Here is a 21,366-nt window from a genome sequence, read left to right as displayed (position 1 = left end):
TAATTTAAGAAAAGGATTATTTAATTTGAAATAATAATTATAATATTTTCACACTTTAGATTAACCCCAATCAAATTTTTTTTCTTAAGTATTAAAGTGCCTATTTTAAAAAAAAAATATGGGTAATGACACTAAGGTAACTCATTTTGTCTCATCTAGCTCCTCCCCCGAGCTGCCTCTACTGAAACCAGGAAGTGTAAACAGGAAGCATACTTAAGCACACTTCCTGCACATGCTTTGTACTACTGCCACGGAAGTCAACCAGAGTGTACACAATAATATGCCGGAAACATACTTCATATGAGTTCTGCTTAGACTTCAAAAAGAATCTGAAATCTGTTTTCCAAAATCACTATTTTTTTATAAATTTAGTTACCAATTTAAAACTTTGGAACATTAATTCTATTCCCGGAATGGTGAGAAAAGGGAAACTGAGGATGGCAATATTCTAAAGAATGTTTCCGCCGCTATCCCTGTGTTCATTTGATTTGCCCAGCAGGGGGCATACTTGCGAAAAGGCGATTGGGTGTTCAAGGACAGGATGGTTAACGTGGTGACTTCATAAATATTTACCTAGTGTGATGAAAGCTGATGGTTATCTGCAGCGGGGACAGAAAACACGGCTAAAAACCTTTAGTCCGGGGTGATGCTGAGGGGCGCCGTCTGAAATGATTTTGTTTGCTGTAATTTTTATATTTCTGACTGTCCATCAGCCAAGGTAAGTCCTTTTAATTAAACTTTATTTTTAAAAAAGTCCTCAGTTCTATGACGTTGCACTGGGAGGTCTCTTACGCTACATGTATTTTTGGACAAAACTTATCTCGGTTACCAATGAGTCTAAAAATAATGGGGTTAAAAAGGGCTTTTTTGTTGGTGGTAAATACTGAACAATGAACTATGTGTTATTTTGCATTACATATAAATTTCATCTCTAACAACGCATTTTAACTACACTAGCGATCTGTGAAACAAATGATACTAGCAAAGGGATTAGATACAGAATTTGCCGGCAGATCGGCCCCATTCGGCCCCCGTCTAGTCTTCTCCCTGCTGTAAAGACTCAAACCTTAATCAGTCGTTGGTCTCGTCTTAGATTCAGGAGCCGTATGTCTATCCCGCGCATGTTTAATACCCTCACTGTATTACCCTCTACCACTTCTGCTGGGAGGCTGTTCCACTTATCTACCACCCTTACATTTCATCTAAGCCTCTTGTAAAGACTAATGTTTTGCATGCTATTGCATTATGCATTATGCGGGGCTAACTCAGCTCTTCCCGCAGGAGAAGCTGTTTAGGGATAGACTGCTGTTCCACTATTGTGATAGGTGAAACATTTTAATATAATCGCGTTTGAAATATTGGAATTCTTTTAATTTCGCTATTTTTGTGGAATCCATTGTCTCACGCGTAGCCATGGAGAACGTTTCAATAGAACGGCCGAGGCTGGCTTTGTTAAGAGGAGATGGGGGAGATCGGTTCAGGGGTCCCCCCAGCCGGTAGACTGTGAACTGTCCAGCTGGACTCCATGGAGCTCCTGTGACCCCTGTCAGAAGAAACGAGTAAGTACGGCATCGCTCCCGGGGACTTTACACCAAATACGTGGCCCCTTCACGCAATGACGAGTAGAAGTCTTCTCCCAAACGGGTGTCAGGCTCGGCATTCCCTTTGTTTCGTGATGATAAAAAAACGAAAACCACATAAAATCTCTAACGTTGGCTTCTTAGAACCTGTGTATTGTAGAGCACTGTGTTAACGTTATTTCTTTTCTTCGCGTAGTACAGGTTCGCCCAGCTGACCCGGCCAACTCAGTTCCGAGGGGAGCCTTGCGAGACCATTGATAGACAAGAGGAGTCTTGTAAGACCGGCACACCTTGCAGGAACACGAAAAGATGCGAAGGTTTCCAGTGCGTGGAATCGGGTGAGAGCGGTGGGGTCGGCGGTCTGTTACAGGCATCGATAGTTTATACTCTTTCCCACAAGTTAGAGGAGTCACCCTAAATATTATTATTACTGTATATGGCACTGGGGGGTTATTACTGTATACAGCGCTGGGGGTTATTACTGTATACAGCGCTGGGGGGTTATATTACTGTATACAGCGCTGGGGGGTTATATTACTGTATACAGCACTGGGGGGTTATATTACTGTATACAGTGCTGGGGGGTTATATTACTGTATACAGCGCTGGGGGTTATATTACTGTATACAGTGCTGGGGGGTTATATTACTGTATACAGCGCTGGGGGTTATATTACTGTATACAGTGCTGGGGGGTTATATTACTGTATACAGTGCTGGGGGTTATTACTGTATACAGTGCTGGGGGTTATATTACTGTATACAGCGCTGGGGGGTTATATTACTGTATACAGCGCTGGGGGGTTATATTACTGTATACAGCACTGGGGGGTTATATTACTGTATACAGTGCTGGGGGTTATATTACTGTATACAGCACCGGGGGTTATATTACTGTATACAGCGCTGGGGTGGGGTTATATTACCGTATACAGCGCTGGGGTTATTACTGTATATTGTATACAGATATGATGTTTTCTCTGTCTATACTCCAGGAAAATGTGTTGCACGTAGGCTGTTGTGTAACGGTGACGATGACTGCGGTGATCAGTCTGACGAGAAAGATTGTAAGATCGTCCGAAGACCCTGCACGGATGACATGGAGCAATACTGGGGCATAGAAAATCTAGCGAGTGGGTAAGTATCTTTACAAAAATAGCTCCAATCCTTCACAGTCGAGAGCGCCAGAAAGTCCCTAGGGAGCCAATTGTCCGATGGGGTGATCAGGCTGCCTGTGGAGCCACTGCTCAGAGGACCCCAATCAGCCCATAAACACTATGAGGGACTGAGAAGGTATCCAGGGAACGCATTGAGAGGAGCTGCATGCTTCAAAAAATACTGAAATACTGCACCTCTTACCCGAGTTTTGTCTAAAGGCTTCCTGTACAGCGGGCGATTACTTTCTAGGGATCCATGTATAAAGTGGCTATAGAGGCAAAAGGTGATCATTGTTGATTGTATTTGCATGCGCCTACCCAGAATCCCCTGTGGTTGTGGCAGCGCCATGAGATTTCTGAGGGAAAAACAAGCCTTCTGGTGTCTGTAGATGAGTGTTTAATATACTTCTACTACCCCCTTAAAAAATACTGGGCGCCGGATTATGATGTCATATCCTGGCACTCAGAAGAAGGATGCCTTTCAAACTTTTCCAAAGTTAGGTCTAGGGAAGCGCTACATCTATATATTACTGTATACAGCGCTGGGGGGTTATATTACTGTATACAGCGCTGGGGGTTATATTACTGTATACAGTGCTGGGGGGTTATATTACTGTATACAGCGCTGGGGGTTATATTACTGTATACAGCACTGGGGGTTATATTACTGTATACAGCGCTGGGGGTTATATTACTGTATATAGCGCTGGGGGTTATATTACTGTATACAGCGCTGGGGGTTATATTACTGTATACAGCACTGGGGCTTTTTACAGTATACAGCGCTAGGGGTTATTACTGTTTCCAGCGCTGGGGGTTTATATTACTGTATACAGCGCTGGGGGGTTATATTACTGTATACAGCGCTGGGGGGTTGTATTACTGTATACAGCGCTGGGGGTTATATTACTGTATATAGCGCTGGGGGTTATATTACTGTATACAGCGCTGGGGGTTATATTACTGTATACAGCACTGGGGCTTTTTACAGTATACAGCGCTAGGGGTTATTACTGTTTCCAGCGCTGGGGGATTATATTACTGTATACAGCGCTGGGGGTTTTTAATAATATATTTTATATCATATAAGCTATTGTCTGTATAATAGAAATACATCGTCTTATCATTCACTTGGTAAAATACTAGGCTTACCGTTTTAGGATTTCTGAATAATGTTACTTTTTTCCCCAGATACAATTTATTCACAAATAACCGTGAAGGATTAGTATTAGATAACCGTTATTACGCCGGGGCCTGTTCTCCGCACTATATTTTGGGTACGAGATTTCGAAAGCCTTATAACGTGGAAAGCTACGTTCCGCAGGTAAAGTCAAACCATATATCGGCCTTAAAAATGACAGAATGAAGGATTTCGCCCGGGATTTTGCCTTGTTTTTATAATTCTGCATTATTAAAAGACGTACATTCTGTCAACCGGATGAATATTTTTTCTTTATTACCGAATAAAGCGTTAAAGTGGATTTTAATGTCAAAAGCTTCATGATTATAAAGGAAACCACAGGGTGCCCCCTTTTGGAATTTAATCTACAATCTAAGATAAATATATGAATGACCTCTAATCGTTTTTACCATTTTTCACTTATTTTTATGGTTACATTTTTTTATCCTTTGTTAATTATGAGATCGTGTTGGGGTTATACTTATCACCTTGCCAAGGAGTCTCCGGTGAAGCTCTAATTCCCCGGGTTCATCCACCGAAATTCGATGACATCAAAAGACATGAATAATAATTAATAATGAATCTTTTTTTTTTTGGTTTTCAGAGTAAAGGCGAATATGAGTTTCAGCTTTCCGAGTACGAATCTTACTCAGATTTCGAAAGAAATTTCTTCAGTGCTCACGGAAAACAAACCAGCTTCAGCTTTGGGATAAAAATACCAGAAGTGATCGATATCGGATTCAGTTACAGTGACATGAGTTTCAAAAAAAACGTTGAAAGGATAAAGAAATATTCGCACACTGTGAGTGCCCCCGGGATACGGATGGGAAGGGGCTGGGGGCTGAAAAATGGGCACTGGCACTTTAAGGTCGGCGGCTGATAGACAACAAAATGCGCAATAAACAATAAATGATAAAAATAATAATAAAATTACGGCAGTTACTTGTAAAGAGAAATGAGAATATTTACCATGTATCCGGACTGTCCTGATTTTCTATGGACAGTCCCAACTTTTGGGCACTGTTCCACATGGCTGCCCCCTACCCCATTTTTGGGGTGCAGTGGGGATCATGGGTCGGTAAGGGGGATCTTCTGATCTACTGTGACCAGCCCAGGGAGCTTCAAAATAAATCATTCCAGCTCCCTCATGGCCACATTGAGTCGTTCTGATACTGTGCTTCACCAAGGTGGTCTTTCAGTTATGGTGGCTGGGTGGCTCCATCTGCGACCACGTCCAATCCTGGGTGCGACCATTCCCCCCCCACCTGTAGCCGCCCCACAGTTGCCCCGGTTTAAATACCTAATATGTTCTGGTGGGTATGACATCATGTCTAATATTAGACTATTATATACAATATTTAGATATAGATGGACATTTCTAAATTATATATATTTATTTTTATTATTATGTTTTAGAGCAGTAAATATATCCACGCTAAGTCTACCCTGGAAGTCGCGCGGTACAAACTCAAATCGCGGGGCCTGATGCTTCATTCAGAATTTTTCCAGAGAATAAAACAGCTGCCTCTGGAATACGTCTACGGCGAATACAGAGACCTCTTCAGAGATTATGGGACTCACTTCATCACGGAGGCAACCTTAGGAGGCACCTACGAGTACACCCTAATTCTAAAGTCAGACACCATCAAAAATGAAGGTATAGAATCAGCACATTGGACTTTTAATGATGAATGTAAAAAAATAAATTATTTGCAACCGTTCAAAATTTTGGGGTCACTTAGACATTTCATTGTTTGTAAAAAAAAAAAGCAGATTTTGTCCATGAAATGGATCAGAAATCCAGCGCAGACAGGTTTAATGTTGCAAAAGACCATTGTAGCTGGAAACGGCTGATTTGTAATGAAATAGATTCAAAGGCGTACAGAGGCCCTTTATCACTCCCATCACTCCTGTGTTCCAATGGCCCTTTATCACTCCCATCACTCCTGTGTTCCAATGGCCCCTTTATCACTGCCATCACTCCTGTGTTCCAATGGCCCTTTATCACTCCCATCACTCCTGTGTTCCAATGGCCCTTTATCACTCCCATCACTCCTGTGTTCCAATGGCCCTTTATCACTCCCATCACTCCTGTGTTCCAACGGCCCTTTATCACTCCCATCACTCCTGTGTTCCAATGGCCCTTTATCACTCCCATCACTCCTGTGTTCCAATGGCACGTTGTGTTCGCTGATCCAAGTTTGAATAGCTAATTTATGGTTAGAATACTCTTTTGCAATTAGGTTACATCCAGAAATGTCCTTGTTTTCCTTGAAAACAGCTCAGTGACCCCAAAATTTGGAACGGTCGGGAGGGTATGTATAGATATGTAATTGGGCAAAACCAGATTGGCCTAGGCAAGGTGAAAGATATTGAAAAACACACATCTCCTATTTGTTCTGGATCAATTCACTAGTATTAAACAGAGTACTTGCCAAAAAATTACCAGGCAGGGAGTGGAGGTCTTGCACTGGCTGGCAAGTTCTATTGGATTTCAACAGTAAATACAGTGGTGCGGATTATGATGGCGCTATATAAAACAATAATAATAATAAATAGCTCCTTTCATTCTAATGCAAGAGGAAAATGTGATAAAATTTTCTTTTAATGTATTTTTTTTTCTCCCAAATAGGGTATTCCTTAAAAGACATACAATCGTGTGTTCAGGCAGGATTTACCCTCGGGGGTAATATCTGCGGTGTCTGGGTCAGCGTCAGTATGTCAGCCTCACAATGTGATGCATTATTAAAGGAAATTGGAGGTAAGAATGTTTTGCTTTACTGAGAGGGTAGTAGATAAGGGGAACGGTCTCCCAGCAGAATGGGTAGACGTAAAAAACGTACATGACAGCGCTACCTACGCATAGCGTCCGTTTCAGTTTCCTTGTTAATTATGAAACATGATTTCGGGGCAATGTCGGTTGTATTTTGCAGACAGCTATTCTACGCATAAACTGCTGGAAGATTTTGTAGCAATTGTTCGAGGAGGAGCAAGTGAACACGTAACGACCCTGGCTTACAAAAGCCTCCCGACCCCTGACCTCATGCAGGAATGGGGCGACGCTGTCCAGTATAACCCTGACATCATAAATGTGAAGGTAATGGTGTCTTCTAGATCATCTATGTTTGCTGTAGCCAGGTAGGTGGGCTACAATGTTTCAGAATATGTATCCATTAAACAAAGCATGCCCCGTTCACACCACGAGGGCAAATGACAGCTTGGGCGGTAGTCGGCAGCCTCAGTTCATCGATACTGTTTCAATATGATAATCTAGGATTTTCATAGGCATTTGAACCAGATGACCCTTAAGGAACTCTAAGCGATCTGCTAGAAACATGAGCAATGGAAACCAGTTGGATGAATCTCCTAATTCTGTTTATAGTTAAAAAAAAAATCATAATTTTGCATTTCCGGTGCTATGTAGATGTAATGGATATTCTTAAAGAGCTGACCTGGTTTTGGGGTAAATAGGGCGTATAGATTGCAACGTTCTAAATCAGAACTTTACAGTATCTACTCCAAGCTTATGGACCATAGACCTTCTCAGAGGTAAGCCAATGACATCACTTATATGTAAAGTTACATATGTTAAAACACATAAGCATCCAGGCGATAATACCGTATAGGTTAAAGAGAAGAAGGTCTTAGGTTCTCAATCATCAGGGACGATAATCCAAGGTAATCGATTTTATTCTATCCGTAAACTGTGTGCAAAATATTCACCATAGGAAGAGTCAAAGAGCGAGGAGAACATTTATTCTGTAATGTTAATGAATTCTGAGGGATCTGTCTTCTCTCCGTCCTCATTCTAGGTCAGTCCCCTGTATGAGTTGGTGACCACGACGGATTTCAGCAGTGCCAATATTCTGCAGGAGAACATGAAACGCGCCCTTGAGGAATACTTCTCCGAGACGAGTTCCTGCCGCTGTGTGCCGTGCCAAAATAACGGGATTCCGGTCATGAAGGGTAAAATGAAAATTCCAGAAGACGAACACTTAGAAAAGAAACGCAGGCAAATGTAATAGATATTGTCTTTATTGTGTTCTTTAGAATCTCGTTGTGAGTGCATTTGCCCTTCTGGGTTTAAAGGTTCAGCTTGTGAAACCACCAAGAGACCAGGTAAATATTGATGCATTTAAATCGGGCTCTTCCGACCTCATTTTGTATGATTCTGTTGAAAAAGATTTCAAACTGCATGGAACATTCCCAAAACCTTTGGGGGTTTATTGGATATCTGATGATACAGCATGGGCAATGTTGGGTCTTGGAGGTTTCTTTAACCATTGATCTATAGGGAAAGCCATCTCCTATTGGTTTGCAATCAAGTGCTTTTATAGAGCGCATGAAACGAAACCTGATTATGTTTGGCCCTCACAGGGATTCTGAGATTTCTCTTCAATAACAAAGTGGTAACAAATAGCCACAATGTATCATTTTTGTGTAGTTGCCGCTTATAGGAGCTTTTCTTGTCTTGCTTCTTTCAGTTCCTCCAGTAGATGGAAACAGGGGCTGTTGGGCCAGCTGGACACCTTGCTCTAGAAGAGAAAAGACGAGACAGCGGCAGTGCAACAACCCACCGCCACGCGGCGGCAAGCAGTGTGAAGGAGCCAGTGCTGAGACATCAAGCTGTTAGTCATATCAAGACCATTAAAGTGCTTAAAACATTTTCAGTCGATCTGCCCGAGACTGCATTTCCCACGATGCTTACTGATTCCTTCAGTCGACCGTTGCTGTGCTGAGAAGCAGGTTAAGTCAACCAAGTCTAGAAAATAAATGTATTCATATGGGGCATAAAATATTGTTTTAGACACATAAATCACAACTTCTGTGTAAAGTTAGAATTTGGTTTTAAAAATAAAAATTTTGTACACATAATGGGTCATCACTGATCATGCTTTATAATTACAAACATTTTAAACGGATTTAAAATGAAATCACCCTTGTCAAGTAAGTTGGTTTCTCCAGGGACCACAGCTTATCTGAATTTGTTCTACCTTGGGCACTTCTTTTGTCTATTTAAAGGCGATGGGGACTCAAGCTGATCATACCTCCGCCGGCTTTTAGGGGATAGTGTGGCCTGAAGCTGAGCCAAGCTGCAGTCCTCCAGCAGAAAGTCCTCACTTGAGCTTGGCAGAGGACCTTTGTGTGCCGATAAGGTCTTGGCTCCGCTCTTGTGTTGGCTCTGTGAACTGGCCCGAGCTCAAACTTCGCTTTTGCTCTTCCACCTCTAGAAGACAGAAACATTCATAGCCGCTCTGCCCATATAGTCCAATAGCTGAGAAGCTGCTGGACCTTTGTCTACTGTTGGTCACCGAAGCTTCTCTTAATGTAATAGTAGATCATATAATCGACCCACCATTCTCTTCTCAGTGGAGTTCCTATTGCCCGAACAGCTAGGCTGTCTTTAAACTGTCTGTTTAAACATATATCTCTTATTTTGTCCAAATTATTTTACAATTCCATACACTAAATAAACCCACGTATTTGTGTTTAGGGTTCGAAACAAGCAATAGCATTCGGAAATCTAACATGGAAGCAGCCAACTTAAATTTCTCCACTCTTTATAATTAAAATTAATAGTTATAATACTTTTAATTTATTAACCCGATGTTGATTAGTTTGATAACTTTATAAAAGTGGGGGCAGGGAAAGGAGGAGAACAGATAATGCTGGCTCTGCCACAGGCTGCCTCTGACTTCAGCTTCCATGAGATGAACTTTAAAACCAAATATCGCTAAAAGATTAACAGTGATTGACAAACGTTAGACGAGAAGCTTTAGGTAGACTCAACTAATAAATCCAGTTATTCTCAATGACTTGACAATTTAAAAAATGCTATGTTGGGGAAAACTGAAGCCTGGGAGCAGTGAAACTAAAATAAAAAAGACTAAAAAAGCACATTTTTCAAACAGAAGTGAAGTGAAAAAGAAATGAAGTAACTGATTGTGTTTGAAATGGGTAAACATTTATTTTAGACACATTATTTTAGGTATACACAGTAATATTGTCAAGGTATGGGCACACACTGGTTTTATAGATCAACTCAATGAACCTACAAACATTACCGTACCTCCCAACAGTCCTGGTTTTCAAGGGACAGTCATAATTTGCAGACAGTGGGGATCATGGGCTGGTTCATCCTTTGATCTCCCCGGGCCTGGCCAGGGAGCTGTAAAGTTAGCATCACGGCCATCCATTGCAGTTCTCATGGGGTCATCTTGAGACCTGAGGTGTTCCCTCATTGTCGCTTGCCCCATCGCCCTCAACACAGATGTCCTGACTTGAAATGTTGGGGGGGGGGGTATGTGTTTCTGCCTCCTTCCATGGAAACTCCATGGAAGGAGCTCTGATGGGGTTGAAATTGATCAGAAGCCACCGGTCTCCATGGCTTGGCCACGGAAGTATGATACGAACGTTCTGCTTGGAAAACCATAATCGGATAACAATGTAACTTTGTAAGGAGCTTTGATACAACAATCTGTAAGTGCCTGGACATGGTTTACAAACAGCTAATTTGCTACCGATCACAAGAAGCTGTTATTTAGAAGATGTTATCTAGAGGTAGAAGACATTGAAGGAGATCTGGCCAACGTAATTGTTTTTAGGTCTCTAAGCTTTATTGACGAACGTGTTTCAGTTTCAACAGCGAATCTCTTGTCAATGTCCTGATTAGTAAATGGCTCTTTTGGGTTCCATTTTCCCAGCGCGCTGTTCAGGCACGATAATACCCGGGAATCGCTTGGTTAGCAAGAGTCACCCTGGGCATTTTTTCCCAAACACCCCAAGCCGCCATTTTGAGGAGGCGGGTTATTGCAATTTCTTGTCCTCTGACGTTTTCCACTCTGGCAACCGGACCATGAAGACCAACAGCCCCAGTTGCCGTTGACGCTCGTACCTAGAAAAGAAAATGTAAATATTAATGTCTTTCATGGGTTTCAATGCTCTAGAGAACAAAAGGGACTCCAGATCCCAAACAAGAACTTGAAGAACTCAAGGAACGAACGTGCGGAGTTTCAGAAAAACTCAACAAAGGATCCCACCGCGTGATTCATTTGGAGCTTAGAAGCTCTGAATCGTTAACTTTTATTTTTTAATTGAAACAAGACCCTGATTCCAGACCACCCCGAGTCCCTCTATTAATTGGCGTACCTTTGCGCGAAGTCTTTTCACACGCGGGACCTTCGTATCCGGACGGGCAGATGCAATCACACCCGTTGTTATCGAGTAAAGGTTCGCCGTTATTCTGGCAAGGGCCGCACCGGCAGGCATTAAACTCACTCACAAACTGGTCGTACGCGGCTTTCATGTTTTTTATTTTTGCCTCAATTCCAGATATGCCTGATTGCTGTAAACCTTCGTATATCGGTTGTACCTAAAAAAAATATATATATATATTTGAAAAAAAAACAACACAATGGTGATGACTGGAGCCAAAGTCACGGAGCTATCAGCATTTTCATTATCACATGAGCAGAGGTGCAAATGTTATCCTCTACAAGACCATATCGTGTGAAAGTATCAGGATCGTACCATCCAACTGGGATTTTTACTACGATATGTTCTCTAAAGCCACAATTCCTGGCTTGCATCCCCGATTTAAAAGCATTATTTACGGAATATCATTTAAACATGCGCGGGATAGACATACGGCTCCTGAATCTAAGACGAGACCAACGACTGATTAAGGTCTGAGTCTTTACAGCAGGAGAAACGGGCGACTAAGTGCCGTTACCTCGAAATCAATTAGGGCCGGGTTATACTTCAGAGATCTTCCCCAATAACGATACGTGTTGGGATCAAAAACATGCATTAATCCTCCCGTAGATCCCGTGTCTCCACCTTTCGTATGCGTGATCACATCTCTTAGGAAGTTTTTCTCTCCAGAGTTATCTAAAACAAAATAGACTCGTTTATTGGTAAATAATTTAATTATTTAATTGGTAATTATGATTAGAATCGAGAAGAAGAGTAAAATGCGGATGTTCTAAATTAGAATGAAATTGGCGCGCGGATGTGAGAAGGGATGGATGGTTTATATCACGCTGTTGGACGGTCCGCCTAACCTCGCTGGGAACTTGCGGCTTATGGATGTCATCTGCATATGTTTTTTGTCTTAGTGTATGGATAATTCTTTATCAAAATATGGATTTTTTAAGCAAAATTAATTACCGAGGAGAATGTTCCAGCAAGAGACTCTAATCTAAAACTTGGAGGTCAGGGGCTTAAATCTAGTGTAAGGAAGTTATGCTTTACTGAGAGGGTGGTAGATAAATGGAGCAGCCTCCCAGCAGAAGTGGTAATACAGTGAGGGTATTAAACATGTATGGGAAAAGTTTCTCCTACGGGAGGCAGCCGGCTCAAAATGACGTTGGTTGGATTGGTGTCACGAAGAAATGTCAATGTTTCCATAAACTTCACTACTAGTGGGAAAAAAAATGTAACAACTGAAATTGTAACAAATTATTAGCACGAAAAAAAGAAAAGTCCCACCTACAAAGGCTCCTTGACAATGCAGGTCACTTCCAAGGGCACATATGCCAAGACATGGCTCCTTGGAGTCCACCAAACATGGCCAGGTCTGAATGACTCCAAGAAGACGACGATTCTCCCATTTTTGCCTAAATTTTTTTTACCTACCTTGGTAACAGAATCTTTAGAGTTTTATGCAGAACAAATCTAAAGTTCCTCACTTTGATTAAAATAACGAGGAACTAATAAAAATACAGAGGGGGTATAATAAACGATGACCTCGGGGGATCATTAAGCATTTTTTATGTTGACTTCTTGTTTTTTTTGTGTCTGCGGAATATATACCTTCAAGATATTCGTTAAGCGTCTGGCATTGCTTTCCCTTTAATTTGAGCGTGCCCTCCACTTGCTGATCCTCTGATTCAATTTTAATGCCAATACTTTGTCCGAAACACGTAGTAATCGTCGAATAGTCAATCTCTAAAGACAAGAAAAAGAGACCAATTAATAAATGCCCCAACTATGATTACAGGATTTCCTAAAGACGCACAAAGAACGCTCATGGTTTATTTCCTTGTCCCCTTTTTTCCTCCCGCGATGTTCCTCTTTTCTAGAAGCTTGGAACATTTGTTGGGTATGAGTTGATCTCAGTGTTCTACAGCCCTACCACCTCTTACCACACCATTTAAACCAAATGTGTCTCACTGGGAGGGATGGTTTACGTATATAATCAGCGTACGTTTGTTGATATGGTGGTTGCTCCATTGAGGCGTCTGGTCAGTTGTCCCTGGGCTGGTGCCTCCTTTTGGTGGAGCTCATGTGGCAAACCTCATCTAGTATGTGGTCATTGTGAGCCACCGGCTATTAATTATCAGGACAAATTTTAATCCTCAATCTGTCCCTTGATATATATTGGGTCTGGTTTGGCAGATTTATTAATTGCACGTCATACGCGTCAATCACAATAAAGACTATAAGGCAGCAATGACTCCCACAAGCCTTCTCATTGACCCCATGGACCATGTATGGAAGCTTCACCTATCCCCTGACTTTCTGTGAATGTTTGCGAACGAGAGAGTTTGCTTTTAAATAATCCTAAATAATAAGACAGGTGAACACAAACCAATTATATCGAAGATAATAACCTGTCTTTTTCATAATTTCATCGTCAATCACGAGAATGTTCTCTAGAATTCCTCCCATAGTTCCAGAGGTGACGAAATGCGTCCCGTAGTCTTGAATAAATTTGGAATAAAGACCGTGATGGTATCTGTCCGGGAGCTCCATCAGTGACTGATACATGTCCTCATCGAGCGTAATGGAATTTCTTCTCATCTTGAATCGAGCTGTTTGTACTTTGGTAGCTATTTGCATAAATCTTAAATTCTGAAAGAAAAGTAAAAAAAAAAAAAAACAACAAAGAACACACAAACAAAAACAGTATTATTAACAATATGCCAAAAATGGGGTATGTACCGTATTGGCTCGGATATAGGCCGCCCCCGTATATAGGCCGCACCCTAAAAGTTTGGTGCTTTTTTAAAGAAAAAGTTTTTTTTCTTTAAAAAAGCACCAAAAAAAACATGCTGCCACTCTGTCTCCCCCCCCCCCGAGATACGCTGCCGCTGTCCTCCCTCCCCGCGATACGCTGCCGCTGTCCTCCCTCCCCGCGATACGCTGCCGCTGTCCTCCCTCCCCGCGATCCGCTGCCGCTGTCCTCCCTCCCCGCGATACGCTGCCGCTGTCCTCCCTCCCCGCGATCCGCTGCCGCTGTCCTCCCTCCCCGCGATCCGCTGCCGCTGTCCTCCTCTGCCCCCCCTCCTCGACTTACCGGAGCAGACTCCCGGGTGTCTTGCGGGGCCGGCGAGGGACATCTACGCAATACGCGTATGCAACTTCCGGTACCGGAAGTTGCATGCGCGTATTGCGTAAATGTCTCCCGCCGGCCCCGCAAGACACCCGGGAGTCTGCTCCGGTAAGTCGGGGGTGGGCAGAGGTAAAACGCTTAGATAACCTCCCGTGCCGGCACCCCCCCCGTGGGAAGTGCTGGCAGGGGAGGCTGTCTGAGCGTATCGGGGAGAAGGATGCAGGTCCCCTGCACCGCTGCGGGGGATCTGTATCTTAACCCCGCTGCCTGCCCGGCGCCCGGGACTGCATGTCCCGGGCGTCGGGCGCTAGAGCCCGAATATAGGCCGCACCCCCACTTTAAAAACTTAAAGTGGGGGAAAAAAGTGCGGCCTATATTCGAGCCAATACGGTATATGTTACAGGACAGTCGTGATATTTTAACCATGAAGTGAATCAAAGGGAGTTTCTCCTGCTGATGTCGGTGGGCGGTCCCGCGGATGTCAGTGGGCGGACCTGCTGATGTCAGGAGACATTTCCGCCCATTTAAAGGGGAAATGGGCTGGGAGAGGGGCCTTCAAGACCCCACTCCAGCGACCCGGAGGATTCAGCCGTTGACCCAGAGAACTGGAGAAGCGATGGTTCTCCTGGAGTTCCCAGGTATGGTGCTTTCACATTTAAGACGTCTTTATTAATGCATTATGCAGGGCTGGTTCAGCCATATTGCAGGACCCTTTTGCCAGGGGATGAAGAAGATTTCCTTCTATTTGTCATGGACTTTCCTAAAGCTTTGTAGATGTAGACCATTGGCGGATCTTCACTTAGGGTTAAACCACATCTACAGTTTTTCCCAAATGAACCAAAAACTCCTTCATTACTGCTTAAAGGGTTGCCAGTGGACGACCACTGGTCCAATTTATTATTTCTGGGGCTAGTGATGGAGAGCACCTACGATACTTCCAACTAGATGATATACTGAAATATAGCACCGTTACTTGTTGTGTTTCACAGCAATGTCTCACTAATAATTACCTTTTCGTTATAGGTTGTTACATTTTTCAGGTATTCGAATTCCCTCTTGGTGTCGAATCCAACTTCAAGACCGACCGGTGCTCCCGCCGGCCTTATGTTGAAGGAGAAACCCATAGAAAAAGAGCCACCTTGTTTAACCGCATTAAGTAATTCCCTCGAATCTTCGTAAACCTCGAACGATAATCCAGTGTCAGCCCGAGCCTGGGAAGAAAACGAGTGATGTCCATACTGTCAGTCATCAAGGTAACGACGGGACGGCTTTGTGAGTCCACTTTTTGGAATACAATGGAGAAGAAAATATATGGCCTCACTGATGTCCTTCACACACTCGGAGGTTTAAGACCATTATTGGCCCCATTGGCCACTAGAAACCCAATGGAGGGGGGCCCTGGGTTTTTATATGTGTATAGGTGGAGATATTCCATCTCAGGAGAGCAGAGCCCATGATCTTCATACCCAATGACATTGAGATATGGGTTTACACGGCGGAGATTTGGTCAAATACACAATCCCATACTCACTAGGAATTGATACATATGGAAATTATAGGGTTTCCTGAAGTACTTTTCATCGTCGGCGTAGTACATTTTTTCGCACGTAGGATCGTATTTCAGGTCCCTCCATTCTCCGTTGTATACATACTCGCACTGGCCACCATAAAACCGGTGATCATATACGTTCAGGGCAAACTCGTTCGTGAGTATATTAAAGCTAGATAAAGATAAAACGGGCAGTCGGTTATTTTTTACAGTTGAGTTATGGAGAAAGTTTCTACAAAGACAGAAAAATGAGGTTCTAAGAGGGTAATACAGTGAGGGTATTAAACATTCACAGGATAGACATACGGCTCCTGAATCTAAGACGAGACCAACGACTGATTAAGGTTTGAGTCTTTACAGCAGGAGAAACGGGCGTCTAGACGGGGGCCGGATGGGGAAGGGTCTTATATACATATACGTTCAGGCCCTTCACAATATTTGCTTCGAACGAAAAGGGGTTCATACCCTCTCACAGCTTTTTCTGCTCCAGGAATGGGGAAAAGCTGTCTGCAGAATGTCTCATCTGTCAAGTCATCGCAGTCCCTCTCGTCAGACCCGTCCGTGCAGTCTGACTCCCCATTGCACACCAGACGTTTCTTGATACAGCGACCTAAATGGTCACATCAGGAGAGTACACCCCCAAAAAAATAAGTTCATTGTGACGCCGGCCGTTTCGATTACGAAAACAATCATTTTGGCAGAACTTTTGTTTTCTAAACAGATGATGATTATTGGTCGTTCTGCGGACTCACCTGTCTCTTCACACTGAAAATCAGAACCACAATTATTCTCCGGGACACATTTGTCGCTGGTTTGACACGTCATGGTTTCTAGAAGGCTCCCGATGCAAATCTTTCCTCCATACTTGGCAGGTTGGTCTAAATTCCTGTATCTGTACTGTGAAACAAAAAGTTCAGCTCCACCAATGAGACTCTAGCTCCAAAATAAGCAAATTTGGGGTTTACAGCAGCTTCTCCATCGAAACCATCACAAATTGGTTAAATTTCATGGATGTATTGATTTAAGCATGGCATGTACCAGGTGCCGGGCTCTGGATGTTGAGGCAGCCCTGGCACTTTAGGGCCAGCGGCTGCCCATGACATAAATCAGGGGCGTCCAACCTGCGGCCCTGCAGCTGCTGCAGGACTACATCTCCCATCCTCCTCAACCAGCCCCTCAGCTGAAAGAGCATTATGGGAGATGTAGTCCTGCAGCAGCTGGAGGGCCGCAGGTTGGACACCCTTGACATAAATGTAGCAGACAACTATATATGAGAGTCCGCCTGGCCTGTGGCCCCTGGCCAGCATGTACCCAGGGGCCACACAATGCAACACAAGATGTCCCACTCATGAGACAGGAAAGCATGGATTGATGTCGGCCAGCGGCCAAGCGTGCCAGATGGCCAGTCTGGGGCTAAAATAAATGTTTTATACATATGCCGGGGCAGTGGCATATTTAATGTATACGGATCCAAGACAAAACGGATAACCACATTTAACATTTTAGGAAGAGGGTTGACTCTATTGAACTAAACTTGCTGTTTTGAATGATTTCATGCAAAGTTTTACTAAAAATTAAAAACACCTTTAAAAAAATCCTTGTAAACTGCGCATTATTTTTTCATTATTTAGTTCAAAATTAGATCAAAATAAATTAGAAAAAAAAAAACTTCATTCAGTCAATCTCAATTACCCCTGTGCGACATTAATTATGTCTACACCGTAGGTTATGAAAACAATCACATTTATGACATTTGCCGTAATTAAAATATTTATAATCAAAATCTAGCTCATTGTTAACTGAATTATGTTCTGTAATCTATTTAAAAAACCGGTGTAGGTGTCTGGCGCGGTGATTATTATTCATGGATCAAACATTTCATTAGAATTCCTTGTTTAATTATTTACAACAACGGACGATTTCCATGCTGGGTTTTCTCTTCGGTGGGCATGACGCCCTCTTGGACGCCTCAACTTCACTCAGAAAGATACTCAATCATTTTCGTACCAAAGAAGAGCATCGTCGATATACCCTCACGTGTACTCATGGTTGGGGGGGTAGACAATAATAAAAAACACCATTAAATGTTACAGGGCTTACTTTGAGTCTTCTGCACGGGAAGCATGGAGACCATTCTGACCACTGAGTTAGTCGACAGTCCACCGGTGACGGCGTCTCCACGCTTCTGATGTTCCTGCTACAGATTGAGGGTAACGTTTAATGAATGTACAATATATTATAAGTGGCAGACCGTGGAAGAAACGTTGAGAACTATTAAGGGGTAACATCTCTTAAAGAAGAATAACTTTGGAAACTATTAACAATAAAGTTCTAAAGCATGGACATCTCCAGGAGACACGTGAAATGGGGCTCCTCAAGCTTTTTTGAGTTCCTATATGTCTACAAACTAAAGTTCATTCATCATATTTACACTTTACATGGAAACAAATAGCCGGTAGAAGGTTCTGGGTGGAAATCTATAATAGAGCCACAAACTCCAACATTCCTTGAATCTCTGCTAAGTTTATATTGACAAAGCTTTTGAGCAAGGCATGGGGTGGCGCACATAGTAACCATATGTGCCCGTGTGGATGGGGTAAAGGGGGTGCGTTATAGGAAAGGAATGCCCCTGTGGCTGGTTTAGATCATCCCAACATGGAAACTGTCAATAAATATAATATATATATATATATATATATATATATACATATACATAAACACACACATATATACATAGGACTGATGCATGTAGCCTGGTGTTGGTTGCTAGAAATTATTGGCTTTCTACAACATTTTGTGATTGTCGTTGCTTTACAAATTTAGGCAAAAAAGCCAGAGTTTCCAGCAGCTCTTGTGGATGTGAAATTCTATATTTCACCCATTTTCAACCAATATGGCCTTATATTGGCGCAAAATATACCCTGCGGATCAAATAGTCTAGCCGCATACTCACACCCTGGGACTTTCTAAATGAGGTCACCCAGAGAACCTTGAAATATGAACCCTTTACTAGCCCAAGGGGCTATGTAGTTATCTAGGGACTAACTCGTGGAAACCTTGACTTGTCATTATTTAAACATATACTTTATTGAGTCACCTGCGTTCAAGCAGGGATATCACCCCAAAAAAACAAAAGCACAAACTGGGAGTCTTATATATGATCCGGACCGTGTGACCGGAGAATCTGCCCTTTCCCCCCCGAGAATGGAGCAAAAACCCATGAGACGTAAGGGCAAAATCTAAGAGTTCCCAGGAATTCTCATATTATTCTTATAAACTGGAACTTAATTGTTACCGCACAGCGCTACTGAATATGATGGCGCTATATAAAACAATAAATACTAATAATTATAATATTGGCTAGTAATACGGGATTTAACTGTGAAAAACAGGACCCAAAAATATTTATAAAAAAATCAGATTTTACAAAAAAAATAAAAAAATCTTCTGGGATATGAATAGCTCTAAACAGAACAATAAGCGCCGTACTAAAATTTTAGGTAAATTTATATATTTTTTTTGAGCCCTTACCTGTGCGATTGGGAAATCTCGCCGATCTCAAGGTCTTTATCGATGGCCCAAAGTGATACGAATTGGACGAAGACGAATATTAAAAGAAAGATACATTTCCCAGCCCGCATTTTGCCTTTTTTGCTAAACTTTTTTCTTTTAATGATGGGGCGAAAAGGCAGTGAGAGGCTCCAGGTTGACTATTTAATCATTGACAGCTGTGTATTTTACTGATTCTGGTAAACTGGAGGAGAAGTTGCCCAACAGGGGTTAGAAAGAGTTGGCGTGCGTTGGGCCCCCATTGTTCTTTTTGTCCCCGCTCTACAAACATTGACGGAGCCCAAACAAGCGCTATTTGCACAGAGGAGAGTCTGGCTCATCGGATAACGCCAGGGGAGAGATTTTACCTGGGAAAAGAACTGTTTTTAGTTAAAGAATCCCAAGGTTTCATTGGTCAAACGGCATGGTGTGGACTCTGTTATCTGACCTGAAATGAAGGCCATTAAGCTACAGAGCGGAGAACGAAGAAACAAAGATATTGCCGTATCAGCATTTTAAATATATTTGTTCTTCCGTAATTTATGGTATTTATAAGCGGGTATTTTTTGAGGGGGTTGTCCCAGATTACCCATACCTCCCAAGTGTCCCGGAATTTAAGGGACAGTCATGATTTCCAGGTACTGCCAAAACTGGTACAAAATCTGGTCAACAGGGAGAATGGCGAAGTCTGTGGGTCTTTGGGGGGTTTTTTTGCCAGGAAAAGAATGCATATTAAAGTATTTGCAAGGCACTTTAATATGCATTTGTTGCTGGTGGGACTGTATGGGACATCAGACAGTCCATTTAATGGATCAAACACGAATATCTATCCTTTTACTGCAACCCTTGCCAGGTTATCCCTAAGAGCAACCGCTTTGCTTGCTGAAAGATTTTTATAAAATCAGAACGTAATGGTTCTTACTCCTTATTAGGGAACAATGACATCACATACACTTAATATGATTTGATTTATATATCGCCATTAAATTCGGATGGAATTTGGGATCATATTCCAAATATTGGAAGATTTGGAGATTAACCAAACAGAACTCACACAGACGAAACAAAATAAAATAATGCACCAATTACAGAATACCAATTTACTAAATTCATTCATTCCGATGAAAACTTGGTAATATTCTAAAATCTACAGAAATGTTTTTTTGTCATCCCCCCCAAAAAAGTTTTAAATAAGTCTGATTTGAAAATTCTAATTCAAGAAAATGTAAGCTGCTAAAATTATTATTAAAAACTGTCAATTTTGTTTCAATTAGGTAATTTTTATTGCATGGTGTAATTCCTTAAAGCTGCCAGCAGGTGGAGCGCTGGCTTCATTTGTGGCGTTTCCTCTTCTCGCTGGGGGATTTAACTGGAGTTAAAGGGACACTTTGATGCACGTGACAGCCGAGGGGTCCCTTTAAATCGAGGGGATCCTGCAGGGAGGCGCTCTACCATTTCTGCTGGGATGCTGTCCCATTTATCTACCAGCCTCTCAGTAAAGCCACCACGATAAAGATGGAGCTGTCCCAAAAACACATAATGCTCTATGATGTCATTCTGGTCTCTGATAGCCTCCATGACATCACTGATCGGAAAATGATTCTATCAGTTGTGTACTGGATTTCATGCAGTGCAAAGCGTTTACTCAGAGCTGCAGATCTGATTTCAGGATGAATTTAAAAGAAGAATTTTCTCTACAGGAGATTCGCAAAAAAGTAAGAATAATTATGGTCATTTTAATATAAAAATGAAATCTTTCTTCTAGATGTCATTATTTCAGATTGTGATGTATATATTACGGTAATTCCATGTCATTATCTAAAGAAACAATACTTGAAGCCCTTCATTGATCTGTAAACAGAACACCCTTTTTAATACAAAATCCGAAATGGCCAAAAAAGGGGACAATTTTATTTTAGGGGGTACAGCTGGGGGTGGGGTTTCTAACCGACCAATAGCAATTTATGTAACTAAGGCATTTACACAAATGATAATGTCATTTAATTTATAAACACA

General features: G+C 42.2%; 2 protein-coding genes across 2 annotated transcripts; one reads left to right on the top strand and one right to left on the bottom strand.

Annotated features, from left to right (window-relative positions):
* Positions 1-582: 582 nt before the first annotated feature.
* C8B (complement C8 beta chain) lies at positions 583-8,791 on the top strand. Its single transcript, XM_053469375.1, has 12 exons — positions 583-718; positions 1,412-1,559; positions 1,777-1,918; positions 2,575-2,716; positions 3,928-4,060; positions 4,521-4,718; positions 5,333-5,573; positions 6,549-6,677; positions 6,850-7,013; positions 7,729-7,882; positions 7,967-8,035; positions 8,401-8,791. Exons 1-12 carry the CDS (start codon positions 669-671, stop codon positions 8,547-8,549), a joined length of 1,719 nt encoding a protein of 572 aa, XP_053325350.1. The 5' UTR covers positions 583-668; the 3' UTR covers positions 8,550-8,791.
* Positions 8,792-9,859: 1,068 nt separating this feature from the next.
* Positions 9,860-19,471, bottom strand: C8A (complement C8 alpha chain). Its single transcript, XM_053469374.1, has 11 exons — positions 19,333-19,471; positions 17,902-17,998; positions 16,554-16,698; positions 16,267-16,411; positions 15,784-15,973; positions 15,263-15,463; positions 13,531-13,771; positions 12,731-12,865; positions 11,649-11,806; positions 11,066-11,288; positions 9,860-10,811 (listed from the first exon to the last, which is right to left on the bottom strand). The coding sequence occupies exons 1-11, from the start codon at positions 19,440-19,442 to the stop codon at positions 10,660-10,662; spliced, it is 1,797 nt and encodes a 598-aa protein (XP_053325349.1). The 5' UTR covers positions 19,443-19,471; the 3' UTR covers positions 9,860-10,659.
* Positions 19,472-21,366: the final 1,895 nt, after the last annotated feature.

Source organism: Spea bombifrons, chromosome 6 (genome assembly GCF_027358695.1).
Source record: "Spea bombifrons isolate aSpeBom1 chromosome 6, aSpeBom1.2.pri, whole genome shotgun sequence".
NCBI classification, from domain to species: Eukaryota; Metazoa; Chordata; class Amphibia; order Anura; family Pelobatidae; genus Spea; species Spea bombifrons.
This window is presented reverse-complemented; position numbering and strand designations above follow the sequence as displayed.

Excerpts from the sequence above, each read along its gene's own strand:
- C8B (XM_053469375.1), top strand. The coding sequence starts at position 669 with ATGATTTTGTTTGCTGTAATTTTTATATTTCTGACTGTCCATCAGCCA. Across the intron at positions 4,061-4,520 it reads TGGAAAGCTACGTTCCGCAG|AGTAAAGGCGAATATGAGTT; the intron begins GTAAAGTCAAAC and ends TTTGGTTTTCAG. Across the intron at positions 5,574-6,548 it reads AGACACCATCAAAAATGAAG|GGTATTCCTTAAAAGACATA; the intron begins GTATAGAATCAG and ends TCTCCCAAATAG.
- C8A (XM_053469374.1), bottom strand. The coding sequence starts at position 19,442 with ATGCGGGCTGGGAAATGTATCTTTCTTTTAATATTCGTCTTCGTCCAA. Across the intron at positions 16,412-16,553 it reads TTTTCAGTGTGAAGAGACAG|GTCGCTGTATCAAGAAACGT; the intron begins GTGAGTCCGCAG and ends GTGACCATTTAG. Across the intron at positions 15,974-16,266 it reads GCAGAAAAAGCTGTGAGAGG|CTTTAATATACTCACGAACG; the intron begins GTATGAACCCCT and ends ATCTTTATCTAG.